Genomic DNA, 27,152 nt, shown 5'->3' on the forward strand with positions numbered 1-27,152 from the left:
GAAGTGGTCAAGGAAACTAATCAATTAATTTTTAACTTTATGAGAGTAAATCCTCCAATAAGTTATACGAGCAATTAGCATTGTATCCGCTCATTCTCTATACACTATTCAAAACTTAGTTCTCGTACAGCAAAAAAGGATTTTTCTTAAACTGCACACCTAGAAGCAATAACCTGCACAATTCTGTTATTTAGATTTTCTTAAAGAAAGGTGCCCTCAAAAAGGTACGAAAGCACAGACAGACTTCACAATAACAACCACTGGACTATATCTCATTTTGATGTGAACATTATAGTGATGCTTTGAGTCACGCAAGCTTGATTACAGAGTCCCCTAGAAATCTTAGATTTGCAATACTAAGCATTAAGAACGAACTGTAAATTAAGAGCTTATCTTAAAGTATCATCATCTTTGTGTACATGTATTTTCTACCTCCATATTAAGTCTGAGATATCTGCTAATGCAGGACTTGAAAGACACATCTAGCCCTCCTCTAATTCATGACAGTGGAGAAAGCTACAGTTACCTTACATATTCATTCAGTGTAATTCCTCCTATTTCAACAGTAAAATCTGTGTTTGTAACCAGAGCTTTAAGGAGAGAATCTTTCATCCCTGCTCAAGACTTGTTCTTTCTACCAAAACTTTAGAAAATTATCAGCCAGTTTCTCATCTCTTCATGTTCAAGGACATCATGTCTTCATCCAGCAGCTTTATTACAATTTTGTGCAGCATGAAACACAAACCCTAAGTAAGAACAGACATGCTATTGCATTTTAGGATATTTGACTGTAAGTCATCTGAGCAGATTACTGTTGGAGTAAAATTCAAGAACTGAGTCGATGTCTTATTACCATAGAAAATGAACATACGTCCTACAAAGAAAAGAATAAAAGACATAAGAATTCGTAGGTATGTCACATGTGATCATATTGAGTTACTTGTGTGGCAAGTACCTAACACATTGTTTTTCTACCTTTCTTTAAAACAACTTTTAAACCATGTGAAGCATATTTTATTTTCTCTTACCAAGATATTCACAGTTCAAAACGAAGTAACAGATTAAAACAAACACCAGAACTCTCCCACAGCAGCTGTCACACAGGCAGTTAAATCATCAGTGGAAGTTTTTCAGTCACTGAAGAACATTAATTTTTTATGTAAAGAAGCAGAAGGGGAGAAACAAGCAATCCTAGTGCTGATCTGTGTTCAATTCCCAGCTCCTTCCTACATGTTTTCAGTATCTTGTATTAGATAGACATGCCTGAAATGTATGGTGTATCATATTATTACAATAAGCTATGCTGCAAGATATAAAATAGTGAGGAGAATGGTCCTATATAATTCTGACTCTACCAGCCTTAGAACTAGGCAGCAAAAGCTGGAGCTTTACAGAACCACTTAACATTCCCATTTCATCTCAGCTACCAAATTGACCAAAAAGTTTAAGGAAACAAGAGTCTACACAGAAGTCAGGGACACAAACAGTGGAAGATCCTAAGACAGGTTAGGCCTGAAATCACATTTCCCTCTTAAGCAGCTAAAAAGCTAAGTCCTATCCCTGGCATTAGGGTTGATAATGCAGACAGCTAATCACTTGGCCTGAAAGCTCTTACCCAGGTTCTGTCGAAATTCAGATTTCAATCCAATTTGTAGTAACTGATTTTCAAATAAAACTCCATTATTTTTACACACAAACCTAGGGGAAGAGAGGGAAAACATGTTTTAAATGGAGCCATATTAAATATTTAGAACCAAAAAATTCAGATTTTAAACAGAGGATGAAGATTGTGGTTAACCTAGAGTGCATCAGTCTGTGAGAAAGGCCTTTGCAGAAAACTGCAGAGTTAGAAAAGACAATTTTACAACCAAAATCACGCTCGTAGGATACTAAAAGAAGTGCAATTTCTATTTGATAGGTTGTCTGAGAAACTATGAAGGAAACCACAATATGCTATAAAAACACACACACTGTCTATAAAGGACCAGGCAACAGACTAGGGTTTTTCTTATTCATATTCTCGACAACTTCTGAAACTCATTAGGTTGGTGCAGAATTGAAAAGTTTGAAGCTTTGACTGTTTAAACCTGAAAGAAAAAAGAATCCCTTGTTTTATGAGTTCTGTATAACATAAGTCAACTGAGAGCGGTATCTTATTTTCTTTTGGCATTTTAAGAGGAAGCCCATTCCACGGTGATTTCAGTCCTTTCTGTCACCCTTCACTTAAAAGTAGAAGAGGTGGTCAAACATCAGCCTTTTGCATACAAGGCACTCAAAACATACTCCCAAGTATCCATACTTTTGACAATTTACTCTTACGGTTTTCCTTTATTTGTGAATAGTTGCAAAACTTAATATACAACTGGCATTGCCTCATTTTAGAGCAGTGTGTGATAGCACTGACTCGCAAAGGCAACTCTAACCTGTGTATGCATGAGATTGTCATAAAATCTACACCATCTACCGAGGTATTATAGTCACAAGTCTGACAGCACATGTTTCTCCAGTTTGGTTGGTATTAAGTTAATGCACACTATAGTTTTGCTTTATAACTACATCTGGAAGTTGCCCAGCCTTGCAAGGTTTTAGTATTGCTTACTTGTGAAAAAGCTCATCAGCATCATGCACAGTATCAGCTGGTTCCTCAGAAACTACCTCAGATGAAGCCAGGTCAGGGCTAGTTCAGGCAGCACAAAGGAAGAAAGGCAGTAGCGACAGAGATAGCAGGAGTTAGTAAAGACAGCTTAGTGCTTAGTTGTTTCTTTCACCTCCTTCCTCAAAAATGGCACTGCTGAGTTTAATGCATGAAAGCTGCCCTAGCTGAGTACACCTAGAAAGGTTTTAGGCATTAGGCAATGTTTTCCCCCATTTCTCTCCCCCATCCCACCCCTCCCTGATTGTTAGGAACCAGCAATTCTTCCCAAAGCTGAAAGCTTCAGTAGCTTAAACTTGTAACTCTTAAAGAACCAAGTCCTTTTATGTGTTGAATTGTAACAGCAAAAAAGTTTAGTTCTAAACCATAAATGTAGATGTATATTAACTACTATGAATGTGTACTTTGGAGCAGAGGCCTCATCAACGTTAACAGCACTTCTAACTAGAGCTGCACAATCACTTCTTAAAAAGACATGCAAGTATAAGTGTAGGCAAGAATATACAGGCACACAGAGAATGACTTACCCAAGTAACAGATTAGAAACAAAAGTGACAACAGCACTAAAGAGAGGCAGGAAACTGAAAATGGCAACTTCTCAATATCATTAGAGAAGCATTTCATCATCTACAGACAGACCAAGGGGTTGGGCAATGCTATACTTTCTTCTGCAGAAAGAGAAAACTTTTTAGGTAACTTTTGCTTATGAAGCTGCTAGCATTGGTTTCTTTTTTCACCTCTTAAAAAAGAACTCTAACAAGTCTGTGTAGCTTCTTAAAGTCTTGGTATTGTGTGGCATGATTAAACATCACACTGCTTTCCGAGGGAAACAAACAGTCACCTCTTAACCACTGCAAGCCTGCAACAATGCTTTGACTAGCATAAAACGGAAGTCTCAAGGATCCAAGCAGGTTAGTTTCACTAATTATGTCTTTTATAATAGGATGCATTGCAAATTTGTCATGGCATCATTTGAAATTTGTTCCTTGACAATAGTAACATATTCTTTGGCCAGTAAAGTGACAGATTTTTAAAGACATTCTGTGATCTTACACTATTTCTCCCCTAAATTTTAGCCAAACAACACCTGAATGTAACCACGCAAAAAATTAATAACACATTGCACCTACACTACTCTGAGTAATGTAATTAGGAAGACACTTTTATCAAATCCTCTAAAAAAAAAAAAAGTCACTTAAGCACCTGTTTTTCCCCCCCTCTTCACACCTGTTTGTCAGACAAAAGCAAAACAATTTAGCTATATCTTACAATTCTGAGAACTAGTATCTCTGGATATAATCCACCTCACTGTTTCAGTATCAGCTTGCCATAAGTGGAGAGACACACGAATACTTCAGGGAAATAATAAGAAACATTGATATCAGACCAGATCACCCCCAAATTCAAGAGGTATTGAGATGCACAAGCAGCTCAGTTGAACAAAGAAGCAAAACCTGCACAAAAACTACACAATACTCTGTGGCTAATATCCTCAAATTGATTACTACAAACTCGGTTTTTCCATAAGCAGAGATTTTATTCAATAAAGACAGCACATCCAGCATAGAGTTCAAGAACATCTCTTCTGCTGCAGAACTACTACCCAGGAATGCAGTCAAAAAGCTGGAATAAAACCAAAAGTTATTGTATGTATTTTCTTCTTTAATCTTGTTTTAGCAGGCAAATTCTTTTTCAGATTCCTTACAGAGTTGACTGAATTACCTCGCAAAGTTGTCATCAGAACCAGGAGCAAGAGGTGCAACAGCAGAAGCTGAATCCGAAAATACATCCACCAGCAGGCTACCACTAGAGGACGGTGGGGGAGCTGAATTGGTGAGAGGGGCAGAACCCAGACCCAGCAGATCCGCAGATGGAGAAGGAGTAGACTAGGGAAGACAAGATACTTTGGGGTTACGCTACAACAAGCTAGAACAAAGCTGTCTCTTTTGCGTAAACATCTAAGCAACAGCAAAGTGACTCTTCCCAGCCCAAATCTAGCTTTGAACAGATATAGAAGACTCCATGAATGCAGTTAACATCCTGCTTTTCAACTTAAGATCATGTGGTTCTCTTTTTTCCTTTAAGGAGTTATGTCCACCTAACCATTAAATAAAAAAACTACATTTTTCTGCCTAGAATTGGATTCTGCAGAAGAAAGATGACAGTGTCCTTCTTTTCACCTCCTCTTAGTTTTAAGGGAAATTAAGTACTATAGGGAATAAAATTCAAATGTGTGGCTTTTCCTTCTTGAAGAATCCAGGAAGAAAGGCATTGGCTTTTACACAAACCTATAATAAAATATCACAGCATCTTTAAAATTGACTATCAGGTTAGTCTTGGGTTTTTGAAAGTTGGCAAAAATTAGAAACAATGTAAAACCTAACCCTCAAAAAAAGCAGAGCCTGTAGCTAGTTCAATCTGCAAACACTAAAGTAGAGGTAAGACCTTTAAATCTTTTTTTCTCAAATAGAACAAACCAAGTAGGCAGGACACATAGGCGTGCAACAGAGGCCAGATGTATGTGCCCAAGTCACATGCAAGAACAAAGCACAGACTGCTAAACAAAACGTTCACACATTAGATGTCAGCAGTGTACAAGTATGCTAGATGAAAGCCATGAGATGCATTTGGACTGAGTCTGAAATTTTGTTTTTGTAAGCCAACTCAAAGTTATCATATACTCTAAATAATTTAATGCAGTAAAACGCAAAAATCCCTGGGAAAAAAATTTCAGAAGCCAATCAGTAAGAACTACTGAAAACAAACAGCTAAACTCCAATTTAGAACATAATCTTGGCATCTAAGCCAGGATCACATCAAAGCCACTAATGAAGGTAACATAGCGGAGTTTCTTACATGGCTGCAACTCAAAGCAAAGCTCATAAAGCACAATACAATTTTAACTTCTAGTCACCTCAGTTAACTTGGCATGCAATGAAAATTAGGCAGCTTTTCTGTCCATTAAAGATACTGCACTTAGAACATCTACTCATATATACCATAATAAATAATAGTTACAGGATTATGCTTTAGCAAACTGGGCAGGGACTGTGCTACAATATTTCAACCTTTTAGGTAATCTACTACTACTACATCTCAAATGTAATTACAAGTTATGCTACTCATTAAAACCAGAAACAAGTATTACATTATGTGAACATTCATCCTACCAGCTCTAACTGACAATAAAATGAGAAGTTTCAGCTCAGAAAAAAACCAAGACTGTGGCCTTCTCTCTCATAACTTTTCTAAAATAGTACTATCAAATAAACAATAACATTATATTGATTTAAGGACATCTGTATTAAGTCACTGATTTTACTAGAAGTCAACAATACTTAACCTGAAACAAGATGCAAAGTGTCTACCATGTTAGACAAAGCAGAAGAACAGCTGATACTTTGAGATTCAAGTTACTCCTTTTAAATATGTTAAATATGTCACACCTCTACTGCAATTTCACTGGCAAGGAAATTCCCATTTTGAAGTTTACAGCAATATTTTTCAAAGTAACAATGTAAAAGGGGTTTCTTTTAGGCCACAGTTGATTTGTCTGCATTTACATAAAACTTACAAAGGAAAATCACATCCAGACATGTGATGGAGGGAAGCAGCTGTATGTTCCCCAGCTACTTTATAGCAAACACCCACAGTCTTAAATTTGAGATGAGAAGTTTTAAACCCTTAAATAGTCACTTTAAGGAAATCACTTTTCTCACTTGTACACCGTCTAAGGTGGTTAAATAACAGCATTTTAACTCACAACAACACTGGCATTGACAGAGGCAGGTTCAGCACTTCCGTTCATGTCAGAGCTCCTCTCCTTTTTTATCTCTTCCAGGTCAGTAACCGTGCCTGGGCCTTTCTTCTTCTTGAGTTTAGCCAAAATAGAAGATTCCCTCTCTGGAAAGGGAGGCATTTCTTCCAGCACTGTAGCCTTAGCACAGAAAAAAGTGTATTAGCTAATCTTACAGAAAAAGCCAAACTAGCTTCCGAGTCTTTGAAGACATATGCCTTTACAGAACACACAAGGCAAAACCAAAAGTAATTATCTGCATAGAAAACAACTATGCAGTTTATCATTCAGTGATGGATTAGTAGAGCTGCTTTTTAAAAAGGAAAAACTTATTTAAAACTTTTGAGTCCTTCCAAAGCAAAGAGAACAGGACTGTATTACCTCCTTTTGGTATCTGAATCCTGTAGGACTTTACTAGCCAGCTTTCACTGGCTTTCCAGCTCCAGATTAGCATGCTTTCAGAGTCATTTGTGCCACTAAAACAATAACAACTTTTATTTTAGCTCTAAATTAAAGATGATTGCAGCTGAACCAGGCAGACTAAAAGAATCAGGACCTATATTGTGGATCTTTAACTCTGCATTAAGATTTCTCAGCAATCAGGGACGGTTTAGTGGAGCTTACTGGTCGACAGTAAGCAAAGCTGAAGAGTTCTGTGTAATAAAAAGAAATCTACCTACCAATATATCAGTACTGGCAATAGTACTGAGCCTCAAATACTCAACAGCTCTCTGCTGCAACTCAACATCAGCATTCTTTAGTTGACTGTCACTGCGCAATACATCTTGGATTGTAGTTTTGATTTCTGGAAACAGGTTCACAAACTTGATGTAGGTAGACAGAAGCAGAGCTCGGGTAGGAACACTACACAGATGAAACTTGGAATGTAGCAAGTTGAACTGGATGAGGGGACTTAAAAGGCAGAAAAATAGTATGTTCAGTTTTTATAGACATGAGTTATACCTCTTAATGCTTTACTAGCAAGAGCTGAATCATTTGTTTAATTAGCCTTTAGGAATATTATGCAGACATTAAATTGATAACAGAAAGTGTTACTACTTCAGTTCAGTATTTCAGAAAGTGTTTTACCTTGATCTTGGATCACCTGCTATCAGATTTCCAAATTCTCCCAAGATGTAGCCACCTACTTTGACAAGATTCTCATGGCATGCTGGAGCTTGGAGGGCCTGTAAGAATATATTAATAGTCATCGAACTTTCTGTCACTTCCATGTCCAGTTTCCTAGTCAACTTCACTGTAAGAGGAGACCATGGAGTACTTAGAAGTAAAGCATGGTAGGTGGTACAACTTTATAGAAGAATCTCTAATGTCAAGTATTGCTTGCTTCAGAGCATTTTTAGACTAATCTTTTAGACTGTGGAATTCTGAGGACAGATACAGCTACTTAGGTTTCCCCTTATATCTTTAGGGGTCTCAGAAGGATGTTATTATGCTTAATTTATGCTTTGCAAGAATGTGCTAAAGTTGTCTAAGATAAAAACACTGTCATCGAATATGAAGAAACAAATAGCAGAGATGAGCTCTGAAATTCAGATTAAACACTCAGGATATCAAAAAAAGAGTGGAAAGCCCACATAAGAATCCCAACAATTAAGAGCAACAAGGCCAGATATCCAGACATTTGAAAGTGTTCTTCTTAATTGTTCAAATTTCAGTTTTATCAGATCCTGAACAGAAGCAGTGGGTATACCATGTTTCTAGAAGGATCACCAAGCTATCGTCTTTTCTGATCTCTGGATGCAGAAAAGGGCATGGGGGAGGGAGTGAATGGCAAAAAAGCCCCTCCCTCAAAGACAACCCCCAAAAAAGGGGAGGGAGGGGGGCAAAAAAAAAAGAGAGGAGGGCGGCAAAAAAAGGAGGGAAGAAAGACCCTCCCCATCCAAATAAAGACAGTGGGAGCCCGCCCTCAAAAAGGGAGGTACGAACAGAGGCCTTCCCCTCAAAAATGGGGGGAAGAGAAGGGGTATAAAAAAAAGCAAGTGTGTGAGAAGGGAGTGCCCCCCCAAAAAGGGGGGGAGGGCGGAGGAGACCCTCCTCCCCCAAAAGGTGGGGAGCGGGGCAGGCACTACCCTCCTCCAAAAGATGAGGGAAGGGAGGGCCATCTCCTCCCCAAAAAGGTGGGGGGGTGGGCACCCGCTCCTCCCAAAAAATAGGGGGGAAGAGGGTTAAAAAAAAAAAAAAAAAAAGCAGCAGCAAGCTGCCCTGTAAAAAGGCTTCTATTTTCACTACATTTCAGTAGTTTTCCAGGTAGTGTAATTTCCCTACTCAGAAACTAACAAGAATCTCAGCATAACCTAGACTGCCCTCCCTCACCAAAACCAGAACAGTACTGGTCCTCAGCAACTTCAGCCTTTGGCTCTGAAAGTCTATGATGCTAGCTTTATAGAAAGCTTCAGCAGCACTCATCAAAATATTCAGAACCATATTTTATTCTCCTTCCTAACATGGGGAAGCACACACACACACTTACTAGATCACATGGTGTTTACTTTATTTCTACCTCAGTTTGAAAGTAAATTTAAAACAGTTATTCTTACCTCAAAAACAGTCTTTGCTGCATACCCTTGAACATCATCCCTGTTGATGACAATCTGAATAACTCGATACCACACTTCTTCACTGACATAGTCACCAGCAATGCGAATCAGATTCAAGATTGTATCCACATACCAGGTATAATCCACCGCATACTTCTCAGCTAGAATTGCAACTTTCAGAACCTGAACACACAAAAGTATAAAGAAGGCTGACTAGCTTCTTCCATTAGCTACTTATCAAGATTCATTTTCATATACACTCAGCGATACCCCACAGTACCCTACAGAAGTCTTAGTTTCAGATGGGCCAGCTTGCTCTCTTGCTCCCACAGCTAAGGTGAAAGACTACTACATATAAAAAGTATAGTATTACATCATATCATATGCATTTATAGTGACCTATTCCTTTAGGAGTAGTAAAAATGTGAGTTTCATTCTTTTAATCTGCCACGTTAGACTACCAACAGCAATACAACAGTACAAGATGCAAACTCACACTGTATTCTATGCAAACTTCTCTGATCAAGAAACTTGAGCACCAAATGAAGCTAAATAATTATTCTAAGTACAGGTTTTAATGACCCTCCCAGAATGGTAGCCAAGTATTTCAACTTTTGCATTTTCTTCCTCCTGGGAGGAAGGAGATGGGTATCATGCCTCTCTTTTAGCTAATTATAAAGTACTGGCTTTAGGAATCCTTAAACTGGAGAAATGTTCTCACAGCATAAACATAACTTCTACCTAAAAATAAGTATTTCTCAAACTGATTTTTTGAACCTATTGAACAGCTGAACAGAGTAAGACATAACTCTCAGATCTAGAGATTACATTGCTCAAGCACTGGTAAAATCCACTTCACTTTCTATTTGCAATGCCCTCAGACCAAGATTAGTTTTTAACATTCCTAGTCTCCAAGTGTAAAGAACAAACATTCTTTGCTATTAGACTACGAGGTTAGGGGTTTTGCTGTTGTTATTTTTTTTTAAATCACCATGAAAAAAAGAATATCTATCTCAGACTACACAACATCCCAAACAATAAATGATACATGCCAAAGTCAGCGATGAAAAAATAAGGAAACTCAAAACAACTTACAATTTCTTCTCTAATGGAATAGTCAGCAGTCTCCAAGTAATTCAACATTTCAGCCACAATTTGTTGGGCATTGCTTCGGTCACACATTGCATACAGAAGATCTACAGCTCTTTGTCGTACACTTACATCTCTTTCAGTCTGCAAAACGGTGTACAGGAGAAGGTCAAGATTATTTCATCTTTATTTGGAAAGTACTGCAGAGATGAAACTTACTCCAAATCATAGTCAGATTTAAAACAAATGCATTACTCTGCATCTGAAAGATCATGAAAAGCTCAGATACACCCTTCACATAAGCTACGAGTCTCTCACGTTATTCTCACTTTCAGTCACCTACAAACAGGCTGCTGGAGACCAAGAGCTACCTGCTTTTAGATAATATTACAGAAATTCAAATAATCAGGTTTTGTTTATGTAGCGTACATGTTCAAATCTGTGCAAGTACTGAAAGGACAAATAAGTTTGTATAGAATATTCCACTATCACCCTAACTAGGGTGAATGAGATTGTGGTCCACTGAGCAATGGGCAACTGGCATCACTGGCCACAAATGCACTAATTACTGGCTGAAGTTATCAAATTGTCACCAGGCCAATGGGCAATTAGGTACCTATGGGTTTAGTGTTCAGCTTGCCTCCTATCAACAGAAGACCAGCTAGAACAGATATGTACTTTAAAGTTAGACAAATGTATTAATATGCTATAGCATGAGCTTGGAAAAAAACAATATATGTAAACACTGAACTATACAAGTAAACGTACATGCAAATCAGTCTTCCTCTTTCGACCTCTGCTTTTTCACATAAAAATTACCTGGGAACATATCTTTTTGGTTTCTTGAGTTTATGACTCCACAGTGGAAGCTGATCTGCTTTACTGCTCCCTGTAAGCTAATGCAGTGAAGGAGTAGTGTCTGATATCAGCAAGACAGTAATAAAACAAAGCCTTCCCAGAATTCTCCATTTTGAAATTCTACCTTTAGAAAGAATTATTTATCTTAAGCCCACATCTTGAGGCTACATTAAAAGTGTTACAGGGCCATGGCTACAAGTATCAGATTTACTAGCAAGCTGCAGAAATAAACTGAAGCTGACCTCTATCACTGCCAGCACAGCACGGCTTTGCACCACTAAGGAAAAAACCTAAAGCAGACTTCTGAGAATAACTCATTTGGTCCCCTAGTATCATTAGCTCAATTGGGGATGGGGGCTTGGAGCAGTGGGGAAAAGGTATTGAGGCAGAGAAGAATATGACATTCAAAACAGACTGCACACTTAAATATTTACCTTCAATGCATTGATAACTGTTTCTATGTGTGTTTTCACAGCCTCATGTGAGAATTCAGAACTGGCAAGCGTGCACATGCTTTCCAGTGCTAGGTAACGCAAATTAGTTTCTCGGTGCTGCAAGAACTGACCTAGCTGGTTACAGGCACGGACTAGTAGATTTGGCTCACTGCACAGAACAGGAGAGAAAGTGAAAGGGTTAAAAGCAACAGGTTTGAGAATATCAAATACAGAATACTATTTCTGCAGAGGAAATTTCTTAAAATGTCTCAAAGTGTCTGCTAGAATGCCCTGCTGGTGGAAATGAAAATTCAGATACCGTGAGCAAATAATCTCATTTGAATTACAGTCATGGGGTGAACACAAAACACCTAAAAAAAAAAAAAAAACAAACCAAAAAAAAAACCACAGCAAGAAACAAAGCAATTAAAAAAATATGCTGACAGTGACACAGTTCATTAATATTGTGCCATTGGATTGCTGTGGTTGCATTCCAATCTAGCAAGCAACTTCATATTCTGTTCTCCACACCTTTTCCCCCCAAGTAGAATTCTATTTAATGTTCAAGACAAAGCCATAGCTTTTCACTTTAAGAAAATCCTCTCATAATAGAATTGTTCTCACAGCTCACCTGTCATGATGTATAATCAAGCTGATTGCCTCAAACAGCACAGCATTCTTTGCATTTGAGTGTTGTACTTTTTTTGACTTTGGTGGCTCCTGTGCTTTGTTAAGAATAGTTTCCAGGCATTCTGTTAGACGACCACGTACCGCAGGGTCTTCTAGAGAAGAACAAGCCGTTGGACAACTTCATTTTGCTCAACACCCTAATCACTACTTTAGGCCTTCTACCTTGCTAAATCTGAATAAACTGAAGTATTCTGATACATTAAAACTAGTTCACCATTCCTCAGTATACAGCTGGGCAAAAGTATTCCAAATGATAGTACTACTTGGGCAAGAACAAAAGCCAAACGCTATTGGCACTGTAATATATTTCAAGGCTTTAATATATTTGATAACAAAGAATGTTTAATTGGTGGTTGCAACTGGTTTGTACAGATGCACACTGATTTGACACCTTGCTCTAAGCTATGTGGCCTTTTGAATTATGTTATGCTTAATTTTAACAAGTTTGAAACACTCCAGAGCAGAGACTTCAGTATCCTTGTCTTAAAGACAACGTGCTTGCACACCAAGCTACAGTTACACTACAACACAGTACTTCTTTGGAGATAGTGTGCTGCATGCAAGAGATGATCACTATTGCGATTTGTGCATTACCTGGAGGTGGATAGCACTGTAACAGCCTCAGAAGTTTCACAGATAACCAAGGAGCAGGAACAAAGTAGTACGTATAGTCCTGAAGATCTGTTGATGCAGAAGTTACAATCTGTGAAATAAGAAGACAGTGTGTCAGCTACTGAAATTGCAACACACAATCATGAGAAGGATCCAAAGAAGAACACTGTAGGTTGCCTTTGTCTGTTAAAACAATGTCACTAAATGTTTAATTTGGTAGGTTAATAAGGTACAAGTTGTCATGCCCTTAGTAATACTACTTGCTTTACAGATACAATGGTCTAGGAAGTCTCTTTCTGAAAGCATACTTGCTTTTCTTAAGAATGAGGATGGCCATCTTGAGCAATCAACCATTTAACTAGAAGCTGGACTTACTTTGGTTCAGCAATTCATAGATTCAGCCAACAGACTGCCTAAACATAGCGTTTTGGTTGACTGCTGATAGGTGAATTTGGAATCCAAGCACAGAATGCTATGACAGACAGGTCTAAAAAAGAAGAACCAACTAACACCTTCAGTAATAGTCATACTCCAAAACAAAGAACAGACAGTTTTCACAGAAGAGGTTTATGCACATAGTAAAATGTGATAAGGATTAGATTAGGTTTCGGAGGGAGTATTCCTCTTTGTGGATTCCCCCCATGTTGAATCTACAGCAACCATGAGTTTGACACAAGCTGTGCTCAAAGATATTCTATCTAATTCTTTCTGCCCTACTACAGAACAGCTAAGCACTTCCCCCAGCACTCCTTTGTTTCTAAGCATTGAACAAAACCTTCATATTTGAGAAAAAAATAAGTTTCTCTGAACTATAAGTATTTTAGTGCATAACACCACACAAATCTGGGTTCAAAATACATTTGTGAAGCAATATCCTTCCATGGCTTGCATACTTTCCAAAAGACAAAACTCAAAACTCAAAACAGTAACAAAAGCTTTCTGGCAGGAAGACACTAACTTAAACGAATGTCTCTCTAATCCTCCCTGCACCTTCTGTCCCACTTAATGCCCTGCACCCACATACAGAATATCAAATACTCATAATTATTAACCTAGCAGCAAGTCAAAGGAGGGAATAGGAAGACTCATCTTGTAAGAAGCTTGAGCTTAAAAGTCTGGGCTGCATTTTTGAGGGTTCTGTGCAGAAGTCTGCAGGATCAGTATTTGATCCAACTACTCAGGTGTTCTAGTAACATAAAATGATGATCCTTTCAAATACAAGTAGCTGAGCGAAAAATACCTTTTTGGTCCGTAGACTTGAGGTATAGCAAGGATTACACCAAGAAAGTCTGGGCAATCTACTAATAATATTTTCTGCCCTGGTAAGCAACAAATATTAAAAAAGCTGTAAGAAGCAAAACTGAATCATCTTCATTTTTAAAGGTATACTAAACTAGCCTAGAAAGCTGACTACATAAGCAACAGTAAGTTAATCTGACCTCGAAAGCTGAGTAAATTCAGCAACAGTGAAGTATTATCAGGGTTATCATTGGACTCACTCTGCTTAATCTAGACACTGCCAAGGAGACTGAAGTTTTAAACTCTTCTGGGTTCTTCTGTGCCAAAGTGGTGATCAGACTTGTAGCTGCAGTAACTACACCCTAGAAAAAAACCCAAAGCAATACATTCAATTTTATATGTTTAAGATGGTGTACATTAAGAAACACTTGAATTGAAAGGTGTTAATGTACAACAAAACTAAGTTTATCCCCATGACAAAGCCCTACATTAAAAACCCCTTTATTTGACCAGCAGCTAGACTTATTACACATCTTAAAAATACAACAGGATTTTCAACAACATATTGCCACACTTGCAGGGCATTTATTGCTATTTTTGTATTAGCATTGCCTCGTGTTTGGATAGGACATTTTTAAAAAAGAGAGCTATATTAAAATAAAGCCTGGATGCAAACTGTCTTATTACACGAGAGAAGCATGAATAGAAGAAATAGGACACAGCAGATTAGGCAGAGAATCCAAAGAATTCTGACACCCCAACATGAAGAGGGGGCTTCTTTGTATAATACAAACATTTTTTATTACTGCAGATGAAAACAATCTTATTACTGCTGAAACACAGGTCTTAATAGCCTTACTTTCATAAAGTAACTTAGATGGGGGAAAGTAGTCTCTCTTATCTAGAACAATAGGTTTTTCTGAACCATGAAGACTCATGGACACCACAAGACAAGGAATTCCAAGCACCAACAAATCACACCTTGTATTTCTAGCAAAGGTCTAATCTTAAAAGGCATAGGAAAATTAGTATTAAATCTATGCAATATTACTTCACATCACACGGCACAAGATTGATTTATTTACAGCAAGAGCAAAAGAAAAACTTGTGCATACCTCTCCTATACCTCTAAGAAAAAGGTAAACAAAGCTTTATTAAAAATTAGTGTATACAAGAATTAAAAAAGGACAATTCCTTCCATTTCCTTCCCCAAGCCTGAAGAAAAGAACAATCTACTTGCTTGAAAGACTCAAGGAATAAATTAATAGTGTATTTAACAGCAGAAGTGATATTTCCCATACAGAGTAGGCCCAAGAAGCATAATGAAGCCAACGTACCAAGTGCTGGTCATTGAGGAGATGCACTACTCTAGACGTCCAGTCTCCCATGGGGACAAGATCAGGAGAAGTTCTATATAAACGCAGCAAGCATAAGGCAGCACTCTGCTTCACACTGTCCATGGTATCTCTGCAAGACAAATATGGATTTAAAATACCATGGTTAGTCACAGCAATACTTGTAGGCCAGCATTATACTAGTCTTTGTACTGACTCAGCCTCCCTAGCCAGGTAGCATCTTTCCAAGAGAAGTTGAAATAGAAGTTCACTCAATTCTTCCTATTTTACATCATTTCTTGTTCTTAGATTTTGTCCACTAAGTTTAATTAGACAAGTTTTCAACCATTACTTATGTCTAGTAGCCTCTATAATGGTTCTTTGCAAATTAAGAGTGACATTTCAAATCTTTTTATCGGAATTGAAATCATTGCTAGATGAGCATAAGCTGACAAGAATAAGCTTCTTCCAAACTGACTCAAGTCAAACAGTTAAAGTACACTATCATTACTCATACGGCTAAAGCTGGATCTCCCAATAGGTCCTGCACATCACACACAAATCATTAACTACTCAACAGTTTCAGTCCCTACAGCTAGCATGCAAGTCAGCTAGCTATCACCAAGCACACAGCCCACAAAAGTCTATTCACCTTGCCATCTGTACTCCTGGCATAGAAATAGACTATTTTGAGAAGACTGTGCCACTTTTCTAGTTCAGTGAACTCCCTTTCACCAACTAGTCAACTAAGCACTTTGTCTGTTACACAAACAACAACTAAAATAAATGTACATGGCATTAAGCAATGAAAGCTTTAAGTGGCTGTTTATACTGTGCGATTTTGGTCAAATGTTCAGATACCTCCAAATACCCAGCAGAAGCTCAGTCTACCTTGTCTTTATGAATTTCCATCAGATCAAATAGTACCTCAGGTAAAACAAGAGAAAAAAAAGCAAACCTTGAACTTATTCCTCCCCTCCTTGTTCATTTTCTTCCTCTAACTTATATACAAGCCAAGGCAGCTACACTGAAGTTTCAAATATAACAGACAGTGCTCATTCTGCACAGGTCACTTAGATATGACAGGTACGTAGAGACATTTTAATATATACTCTCCTAGAAATGCAGAAGGAAGGAAGCCCTGGTCTCAGAACATTAACATAGCTCAAAGTTCAAAGAAGTATGAATTGAAGGTGCTGTGCTCTGTCTGCTGTTGATGGCCCTAAGTGAAAATTTTGGAACATTTTAAGGTTATCTTAGAAACCAGCAGAAGAGCAGGACAGGAACAAGCCTGACAGTATCCCAGAATGCGCGATTTCTAAACACGCGCCCTTACATAGGGAATTCTATGTCTGAGAAAGGTGGAATCATGGGATAGATTCTCCCCCACTTTCTCCACCAGCATAGACCCATACTGAGCATCAGGTGCTTGCTGCTCAGTTTTCTCTTTCTGGCCCACACTACCATTTTAGCTCTGCAAAAGAGTAACAGTGTTCAAGCAGGCATTGTAGCGACGCTATTTCATGAGTTTAGAAGTATTTTCCAAGACTTTTGCCACATCTAAATACTATGTTACATCCTTCCCTTTGTCACCAATTCAGAACCTGCACGTGACAGACACAGTCAGAATTTAGTGTTGCAAAAGCAAGGACATATCCAACATTTGCAAGCTCCAGTACTTGGCATTTAGAGTATTAATACAGTTATTATCTAGCATTATTTTTTTTATATCAAAGCAAGACATAAGCTTGTTATAAAACAAGATCCATGCGTATTCCAAACCATTTCGTATCCATAAGCATTTAAATACACTATTTGCACTTTGACATTTTACATTTCAAAATAAATTAGCCCTGCAATCACAAGTTCCATTTTAGATTTGCTGAACTACAGCCCCAGACATTTGTCAGGCCTGGTTAGAGACTACTAGCAATACAAAGGGAAAATTACAAAGTTGGCAGTGACTATCTGCCATTTACAGGAATCCCTGCTTACATGGCTAGTAGAAGAAGAAAGAAAGAATTCGCACAACACAATATTCTCATGTTCCTTATGAAGTCAGGACCATTTAAATAACAGCTTCAGTTTCTACAAAAATTTATAGTGTAAATATCTATTTAGGTTCATTTATTTCTTCTTTTCGTCAGGAGAAATATGGAAATTAAAATATACCCCATATTCATACAGAAGAAACACAAAGATCATAGATCACAACACAAAGTTGTAAAAGCCTATTCAAGATATTGACATCATCCTAATTTCCATCTTGTATTTGTACACTTATACAAGCAATTCCACGCTCAATTAGATCAAAGTGTCTGAAGCTACTGGAAATTGTCACTGTTTGTAGTCCAAGCCCAGGGCTGTAAACATGGATTAAGTTGCTGCAATGCAACACATTTGCTGCAAAAGTTTATGGTGCTGTATTGGAATGAGGCATGTCATACCTACCCAGCTACAAGTATTTTTGGAATTTCTCCAGCAAACGCTTCTGCCATCTCCCGGCTACCCACATTAGCAATACAATGCAGAGCAAGTCCCATGAAGGTGGGGTTGCGGCTTGCCAGATCATTCTTGATCGCATTGTTTATTAAGCGAATCAGCTCACTGTTAGAGTTCACTAGTACGGAGATGAAGAGATATCCCTGTGATTCCAAAAAAGAGAAAAGATTTACTTTAGCTGATATAAACTACGTTTTCTGTTAATGTCATAAGTAATTCTTCAAGATATACAATTCTCCTGCAGTATTAAACATATGGGCAGAAATAGATATCTAGATATGAGAGTGAAAGCTAGAAAGATTAAGAGAAGTAAACAAAAATGAGTAAGTTCAGTGTTACCCTAATTTATCAGTTTAAGTGGTTCATCAACCTATTTCAGCATAAACATAAAACATCACTTTGGATGAATGGGAGTAAATCAAGAATTTGGCTTATTATCCAAACACTAGTAAGTTACATTTACTCAACATAAACAGCCTTACCTAGGAAGACTTAAAGAGGTTCTGGAAATTAAAAGGCTAATTACCCTTTAATGTAAGATTCACAGCAGTTTCTTAAGAAAAGTAATAACTGTACGCAGAGCGCGCTCTCTAGCTTTTACAATTTAGTACAAGATTCCCCTGTGCACAAAGGTGTTAAATTTCAGAATCACTGCTAGCTCCAAAATAAGGTTTTAAGAGGTGGGGACAGAGGGGCAGGGAGTGGAGTGAACTCCTTTACAGACTATAGAGATAAGGCAGGATATTAGACAGAACGGTGAAAGGCTGAGTTACTCACAATTTGTTTCTCTGTGTATCTGTTGGAACTGAGCAGGTTCACAGCCTCCATGTGACCAAAGTCAATGTCATGTCCCAGAAGAAAGATGAAAAGCAGTTTGCAGACATATTTTTTCTTACTGTAACCATCCAGAGCCTTATCACCTGAAAAGCAAGGACACAAAGAAGAATGAAGCTTTTATTGTACCTACACCTGGTTCCCAACCCTCCTCAGTCCCACTGAAGTACCCCATCATATCTTCCAGTAACAATTGCTAGACACAACTCTAAGTCTTTAAATTGACATTTGACTCACTAGATATCACCCTACTGGAAAGGAACTAACTGACAGTTCAGCTACTGCAATACCTGAATTTCACAAAATTTAAATGTATTATTTCTGCTTTTATCCACCTTAGAGTGATCAAAATGCTAAATGCACAAACTTGTCTCTGTCTCAAACTTTAAGTCTTTACATCATTTTGTGCTAAACATGTTAAAGTCATCATAAATCATCAACAGATATTAGACAATCAAACAACTCCTGGGTTTTAAAAAAGTAATTCCCAGTCACAGACCACAGCTAGCTTATAGCTCTTCCTAATGGCCCAGAAGAGAACAATGCTTAACACTGAAAAAGCTATCAGTGAATCAACAAGACATTCACATGATTTAAATATGTATCCAAATCTGAAATTCCATAATAAAGGAAAAAAATCCAAACCTGAAGATTTTAATTTTAATTCCATTTACCATTATCTACATCCTAAAGGACAGTCATGAAATAATGTTGTCATCTATTCCCTGAATTATCTTGCTATCCCCTTAAAGCATTTTCTTCCTAAGAGGCAGTACGCACATTTACTCAATTTTTAATTTTCCCATTTCTGTTAAGAGCACCTGTAGGCCTTCCATACACATATTCTCTTATTAAACCACTTATCAAACCTTTATCACAGTAAAAGGTCTTATCACGCTTCCTGAAGTGTACCACAGCCAAGAACTCTGTGGCAACAGAAAACAGCAAGTCTTTTCACAAAGATAGAACGATAGAGGTATATCCCAAAGCCTTAAAACACAAATGAAATGAAATTGCCATGGGAGCTTTAAAGTGTTTGTAAAATGAAAGAACCCACAAGTGTTTCAGTTCTAGAAGAAAAATGAACCATAAACAGTTTTGGCCTTATGTTGCAGTACTGCTGTATTTCAGAAGCTCATAAAAGCTGCAGAGAACAAAGCACGGCAGCTTACAGCTCATCATGCACACTGCTTCTTTTCCTGAAGGGCTAAATATGAACATATGCTTTTTGTGGAACACTCTCCCTATCCCAAATCAGGAGATAAAGGAGTATCCACTATATCAGATAAGCCTGAATGCTAGAGTTCAGATTGCTAGAGAGTGCAATGAGGATAGCAAAATTTTGATCAATGCTGCTGCCTACAAGGTTATGAAGTTCTTTAGCCTCTGCATTCTGGGCCCCGAATAACTAGTCTGTCAGATCAGTGTGCATTCCTTAGTGAGAGGCAAGTTCAGCCAGAACAGCATTGCACAACGTAAATCTTAAATAAGACGTACCTAACTCATTGCCCTTACCAAAAAGGTCCAACCTGCGTTTTGTTTTCAAATTCAGATTTCTGCAATAGGTAGCTAAATGTACAATAAAGAATCTTAACAGTACAGAAGTTTCTCTTTCTTCCTTCTAGTGAAGAAGCAGGTTAGAATTCCCATGCCGCGTGCATCTCCAGCTCCCAGAGATTTCACATTACATTCACTAACTGTATAAAAACAACGGAAACCTTACCACTACAAACTAAACTTACAGGTTGTGAAGGAATGAACATTGCCATCAAAATGTGAAGCCATGTAGCATTAGTTAATCAAGAGAAAGCTACTGGCACACTTAGGTAGAAAATCATAAAAGTTTATGTCTACAGGTTGCAATAGTGCATTTTGGGGGTTGCCTTCTGTTTTGACTCTAGAAATTTTTTAATTTTCTCCATTGAAATAAAAGTAATAAGTTTAAGTACACAACTGCCATTTTCATATGGGCAATGATACCCTTCAAAACTGAGTGTTTAGATACCCATTGATTTTTGGTTTTGTTTTTTTTTTTTAAAACTGGCAGAGACAGTGAATCAGTTGCCAATAAAAGAAGCTCTACCTTAAAGCTATTTTTATGCTGCACAAAGAAAACCTGCCTTCAGGTCCATACCACGGGAGCCAATACAAGTCACATATTACTTGGATACATGAAATAGTGTTACTGAAGACAGTCATGACAGTGAAATCCTGCTATACTGGATCCTATCAAGATCTTTTGACAACTGCCAGCTCTGCAGAAAGCAGCTCAAAGACATGTTTTCTTCAAGTCAAATTTACAGTTTGCTGCCACAAGGCTATTTTCCAGCTGAGTCAGCAGTCATAAGAATCCAGGGCAGTTTGCTTTACTAGAAATCTGAATTAAGATTCCAAAAGCCAGAGCAAAGGATGGTGGTGGGGTGTGCCGCATTCCCCACCCCACCCTCCTCCTTGCAAGCAATATGGTCAGAGGAAAAACTATGTTCAGCCACATCTGCCTATCTGCTGTGGCCTTCAAAGTATGGCTTAAGCAGCAAAGGAATAACTATTTAACTGTTCAATTCCTCTCCCTCTCATGTAGCATTTACAAAAAATCATAAAGGTTCTATTTTAAATATTAGTAACAAATTTCATTGCTTAAGTATGTGCTAAAATAACTTCCCTCAGCCTCAAGCAAACATCCTAAGAAGAGCAGAAGGAAATTTCACATTCTGGTATCTGTATTGTAATACACAATCATTTCTTTTAACTCAGCTCATTTTCAAATGCTTTTGGGAACATCTACAAGTACTGCAAATCAAGTCAGCAGAAACAGGAAGTATTCAGAACACACATCAGCAGATTTTGAGCACAGTGGGCATTTCAAAGGCTACTTGCTTTCCCTGGGAAGTTTATTAGTCATTGTTCTAAGAAAGAAATTATTAACAACTGATCTGCAAGTAGTACTGTTATTTAGAAAGAATTATTACTTTCACATTTCTATGCATCACCTCTCTACCAGACCAACAGGAAAGCTTTGGTCTTCACTGTTCATAGGTCTCTTTCACACAGCCTTCCAAAAAAGAAGGTACACAAATGCATTATGAGACTCTTCGGTTTCCAGGCAGCACCTTCTGTCTCTAATTTGGACCATGAATTAAAAAACACTACCTGCTTGTGAATTGAATTCAATATACATTAAAAACAGTCGGCTGCCCATAGAGAACAAGAAGGCAGTTTAGTCCCACAGGATGTTCACTAGGGGTTAGAGGGTTAAGGAAGCTTGACCAGTCTAGTCTCACTAGCATCCAGATGGTTAATTGCGATCTCAAAGACAAAACAATCTTGGTTTTTAGAACTGCAGTAATGGCTTACGCAGTGGACAATACTCTTAAGGGCTTCTACGCATTCAGTGTGGTTCCTTCCTAGGCTGACACTGACTTCAGTTGACAGCAATCCAGTGCTATACTGTATCAGAAGGACTAACACTAGCTTAGAAGTTAAGAAAAATGAAGTTGCTTTTTATAAATGTATGTAACACTTTGAGACAACGTTTGCCTTTCCACAAGAGTGACTGTCCAAGCCCTCTACATAAAAGGCTGAATATTTGTGGCAGACAACCCATACAAATCCATAAGCTAGTATTTAGTTACCATACTATTACCACCAGAACGCAGTATTACTAGAGCAGCCCTACAACCTGGGTGATATTTGAAGCCTGGTTTTACTTCCAACAATTCACTTTGTCAATGAAGACACTTTATCATTTTACTGTTTGATTGCCTTCATATATCTCAGATGATCAGAAGATAGTGTGGTTAACCAGAACCAACTTAAATATAAAGACTATGCTTTCACAGCCTGCCAGGAAAGCAATTCACTGTTACACAGATCCTGTTTAAAACGGGTATTTAGAGGCTTGTGTTGAATATCCTGAAAACGGTTACTGGTAGTTTGCGACTGCAGAGAAGACTTGCTTGAAAACAAGTGAGTTGAAGTTAAAACCCCGCCCCGAGATTATCAAGTGACATTGGGACATTTCTGCACAAGCCAAAACTAAGATACACTAGCATGCCTGAAGTCTAGGGCCCTTCTCATAACAAAGTCTATTAAGAAATTCAGAACAAAACTAAAATTTAATGCCAGATCTGGAAAAAAGAACAAGTCTGAATCAAGCAAAGAATAAAGTTCCCTTTTACTGTGGAAACAGCGTAGAGATTTGTTGTCAGTTTGATTAATACACAAATTCTGCTCCAAGAGATCAAAATGACATAGTACGTTAATAAACCAGATATCTTTTCAAATTTACAAAACAATTACTGTCCTGACCAACAGACTTCTAGTTTGGTTCAAGCATAGAAGCAAAATCAGCTGGCAGTCTTCACAGGTAAAACAAAAGGAATAATATTTCTCCAGCTCACACCGAACTCCTACAACTTCTGCTTTATTATGCTGTCGTAGTTCTCTCCACTACATGCATCTTATCTCAGTTATTGCAAAAGTATTTAAAAACCAACTGTCAAGGACACACTGCCCTCAGCAATGGAGCTTCCTTGTGCAGAAAGAGACAATCATTTCAGAGTACAGAGATTCTAGATTCCTTCTGAGCTGGGAGCACAGACGCGAGACAGAATGCAACACCACTGTGTACGTTGTCTCAGTTCAAGAAAAGTATGGCTGTTCCAGAGATGTAGAGCCTAATCCCAGCCTGTTAAGTACAAGAGTATCCTACATAGCAGGCTACCCTAGAAATACTTTGTAACAGTTTAAAAATGCAGCTTGCAAGTTACATGGAGTGGGGCCCTAGATATTGTAACAAGGTATGGCAAGGAGTATAGAGGTTGAGATTCAGGAAAGAATACATAAGCAGCACCAACCTCCTATGCTGTATCAAGCAAGACCATATCTGTGTCAAGAGGTACTACAGCCGGCCTTGCTTCTCACAGTCAGTTCTTTCCCTGGTTACAGCAATGCAGCCAGTCCAACAGTTGCATCTTCAGCTCAGCAATTTATTCAGGGCCCAGTATCCCCCAAAATTATTTAGCAAGAGAGTTCATCATCACAAATTTGTCTCAATCCAAACTATTTTTAAAAATTTTTTAAAGTCAGAACTACATAGAAAGAAATTCACTTAAACCAAGAATAAAATGCATTATCAAGGTCTGTTTATTTTCGCACAGCCCTTCTGCAAGGAAGAACCACTCAGCACAAAACCCACACTGAACTTCTGCAGCAGAAAGATATACAGCTATCACCTCCTCACACTCTCAAGGCTTCAAGCAGTTACACAACAAGTTGTCCAAAGTCAGCTTCTTCAAAATTGTCACACTGATGTCTAGTTTTCTTCCAGGATACACCAAGTTATTGTCTTCAACTAAGTAAAATTTTCCACCTAAAATCCACACAAATTCAGTAATAAAGCAGCCATAATGAGGATCAGCTCATGGGAAGGTTTAGTCATCTTTCACCCAAGCTATTGAAGGAGCACACACATTTATTCAGAACTACTTAAACTGTGCTTAAAGGATGGTGCACAAGGTATGCAAGCTAAAGTCATTGCACTGCTTTGCTGAAAGCACCTCTACTCTCAGTTCACTGCCTGATTCATGAGTCTACACAGCCAAAGGTTCCCATGATCATTTCTTCTCTGCATGACAATTAACCAGAGAATTTACTGGAACATGTAGTAAACAGTGAGGTTCTGAAGGAGCTTACATAACTGTCATTTTTTCATGCCTTTTGATTTTTTCACATCTTCTCTGCAAACTGAAGACTCAGTCCGATGAAAGCTTCCAGTTTCATTAGTAAAAAATTGATCAGGTTTTGCAAACAAGCTAAAGCTTGCCCATCAACCAAATCAAGATTAAAAAAGGTGATGCAGCCTGAAGTTAAGATGCTGAAAGAACTAGGTTTCTGTGTTAGCATGACTGCAGCAAGGTTTCCAGCTAGGAATTAACCTCTAGTTGTTCTTGATGACAGAATGGCATGGGTGGAGTAACTGTTAATATATCTACAGGGAAAGTGACATGCTGCTTTCTAGAAAAAAACAAACCCCTTGTCTAAACACATAAGTAAATAAGTTAGGTGCTGAAATGAACCAATGAATAATCCTGGTATCTTACAGCAAGTAGTTTTACAAAAGCAGACCAAGAGAAAACAAGCAGTCTTTGTGGCTGTATATTCCATATTAATCAACTTCATGAAATTAGCTGAAAGATAAAGTAACATGAAACTGACTAACTTCTTAAGCATACAGAAATTTCTTAAATAGTTTTTAGTTAAATTCAATCTCTTTATCTGAAAAATGTACTTAATTGTCTAGTATAGATCTTGCTTGGAGATTAAACAGTTTTATTTGAAAGTTACAATTTTATGCTTAAATTTGCTAAGCAATAACAGGATCCACTTTGATCAGAGCTGGAATTAACAAAAAAAAATGGCTGTTACTCTTGTGTGCAGGTTTCTAGTAGCTCTTGAACTATGTGCTAGTTCCTCAATATGCATGGAAAACTTAGTACTTGAAGACAGTATCTGCTGGTCACTGTCTGGAAAAAGGACACAAGTGGTCACTGACTAGAAAACTGACACAAGTTTTAGACTTGGACTGAGTGATAGAGAATAGTCCGTAGAAGAGACTATGCAAAGCCTGCTATTTCTAGTAAAAGGTAGATCAACATCAGCTGCAATTAAGAAGAATTGAAAACCAACATGACAACATTAGGGAGATGACTAAATGATTGGTCCTTTTTCTATTTATCCTAGAAAAATAGCCATTAAAGTACCCCCAGCCAGCCTACAACTGAAGTTACAACCCTGGATAAAGTTGGTTGAAATTTCTAAGTGAGAAATGGTAGCACAAAGGAATGTGATGGTTTCTACTTTTGAATAATTTCTTAACTTGTCTTGAGAGTCTTGCACTATGGTCAACTTTTCCCTTTCCAAGCTTTTTTTGACAGTCTTAATTTTTGCAGGTCTTGTTATGCCTTTAAGAGACATACCACTTCAAAAGTGGCAACAGATCCCTATGAAGTTCAGAAAAGTTATTTCAGGCTTTGCTAAGGAGTTAAGTATTCCAGATAGCTACATTAGTCTGTTAGGCTAGATAATTAAGGTAAATGCGCTGAATCCAAATATAGCAAATTCTGAAGCCACGATGACCTCTACGCTGCTATGCCTTACCTAGCAATACACACAATCCTGTAACTATTCACATAGAAAGAACGTTTGCCACAGCCAGCACTGGTAGAACTCCATTCAAAGCATCTCAACTACCTCTCATAATCTTTAACATTTGAAGCCATATATACAACTTGAATACATTTACAGTATGAGTTTTACCATGTGTTTTTAAAAGTTACTTTAAAAGCCTCTTGGAACACGCAAGGATGGAATTAGTCACTGCATATTCCTTGTTTCATATGAATAATTTGTATAGCTGTTGCTTATGGGAGCAGTTAAGAAGTATGGCTTCATCAACTACACATTGTCATCTTAATTCTGCTAGAAGACAGCCTAACCTAGTGCTTTCCTAAAAGGGTTGGAGGGAAGAGAGACGGAGGAAAAGTTTAAACAGATTCTGTTTCACTGGAAATAATTACATCCACCTATGTTTTCTTCAAACTAGTTCATGGCCTTCTGGAAGAAAACAGGCTGAGTAGCCACATGGTTTGGAAGTAAAGTATTAGAAAAAGTTTGTGAACAGTAGCTCAGTTCATTGATATAAGAGGGAGGTTTCTTCTGTTATGGCCAAGAGCCACAGGACTGTCAAGAAGTTCTGCACTTAAGAGAATATTTTCAATAGTTACTCTAACAGCCTGCTCTAGCATTTTGCTTGCATGAGCGTTTGACAAAAAAGTCTAAAGATGATAAAAAAACCCAAAACCCCACAGAAGAAAGTTGTATGAGGAAATATGTATAATTTAGTATGATCAAGTCACTTACCTTTAAATTTTGACCGAATGTTTGCTAGTTCTTTATTTATCCTTTTTATCTCTGCTTCTTTACTTTTGCCTGAAATCAAAAGAACAGACATTAGGGTACACTGCTTTGGACAGTCCTTTGCCACCCTAAACTTCTTTCCACCCAACCATGCCGTATGAACATACAAACATCAAGAGGAATTACTACTCTCCCTTCCAGTACCAGGACTAGATGAAGACAAACTTCACAGAGATAAGCAGCAACTCTTTATATGGCAGTTTGAGAAGCTATTAGGACCACCCTGTCTCAAGCAGCTCTGCAGACCTCAGATAGTATCAGTCATATATAATTAATGTGATATGTGTTTATTACTGACTTTCAAAAAATGCTACAGCTTTTCTACTCAAGCTGATAAAAGAAAACTGAATTTTACTTCCAATTCTATTATTATGTTGACTGTACTCTGAAGGAAAGGGTCTCCTAAGCACAATCTTACAAACCTTAAGAACAAGCCAATTTACTGTTTCACTACTGAATGGTCATACTCAAGTGTTCATGTCTAAGATACTTGCCAGCATTAAGAATTCACTGCTAGACTGAAGCAAGTCTTTTGCTCCTGGGTCCATACTCTATGAACAGAGGGCCACAGTAACA

At 37.9% G+C, this 27,152-nt stretch overlaps 1 protein-coding gene across 5 annotated transcripts in view; it reads right to left on the reverse strand.

Moving 5' to 3' along the window:
• Positions 1 to 27,152, reverse strand: part of AP2A2 (adaptor related protein complex 2 subunit alpha 2) — a 43,967-nt gene that overhangs the window by 5,091 nt on the left and 11,724 nt on the right. For 2 of the 5 annotated variants that reach the window (XM_054067254.1, XM_054067258.1), the window contains 17 exons: positions 26,520 to 26,588; positions 18,543 to 18,685; positions 17,715 to 17,908; positions 15,267 to 15,396; positions 14,190 to 14,291; positions 12,673 to 12,781; positions 12,020 to 12,170; positions 11,389 to 11,557; positions 10,103 to 10,240; positions 9,008 to 9,190; positions 7,539 to 7,636; positions 7,130 to 7,361; positions 6,417 to 6,590; positions 4,376 to 4,539; positions 2,600 to 2,677; positions 1,616 to 1,698; positions 785 to 874 (listed from right to left, as the gene is read on the reverse strand). In XM_054067254.1, coding sequence (XP_053923229.1) covers positions 785 to 874; positions 1,616 to 1,698; positions 2,600 to 2,677; positions 4,376 to 4,539; positions 6,417 to 6,590; positions 7,130 to 7,361; positions 7,539 to 7,636; positions 9,008 to 9,190; positions 10,103 to 10,240; positions 11,389 to 11,557; positions 12,020 to 12,170; positions 12,673 to 12,781; positions 14,190 to 14,291; positions 15,267 to 15,396; positions 17,715 to 17,908; positions 18,543 to 18,685; positions 26,520 to 26,588 — 2,307 coding nt within the window. The remainder of the gene's footprint in view (positions 1 to 784; positions 875 to 1,615; positions 1,699 to 2,599; positions 2,678 to 4,375; positions 4,540 to 6,416; positions 6,591 to 7,129; positions 7,362 to 7,538; positions 7,637 to 9,007; positions 9,191 to 10,102; positions 10,241 to 11,388; positions 11,558 to 12,019; positions 12,171 to 12,672; positions 12,782 to 14,189; positions 14,292 to 15,266; positions 15,397 to 17,714; positions 17,909 to 18,542; positions 18,686 to 26,519; positions 26,589 to 27,152) is intronic. The other 3 variants (XM_054067255.1, XM_054067257.1, XM_054067256.1) reach the window with 3 other exon arrangements.

The sequence above is a fragment of the Cuculus canorus genome, chromosome 5 (assembly GCF_017976375.1).
Source record: "Cuculus canorus isolate bCucCan1 chromosome 5, bCucCan1.pri, whole genome shotgun sequence".
NCBI classification, from domain to species: Eukaryota; Metazoa; Chordata; class Aves; order Cuculiformes; family Cuculidae; genus Cuculus; species Cuculus canorus.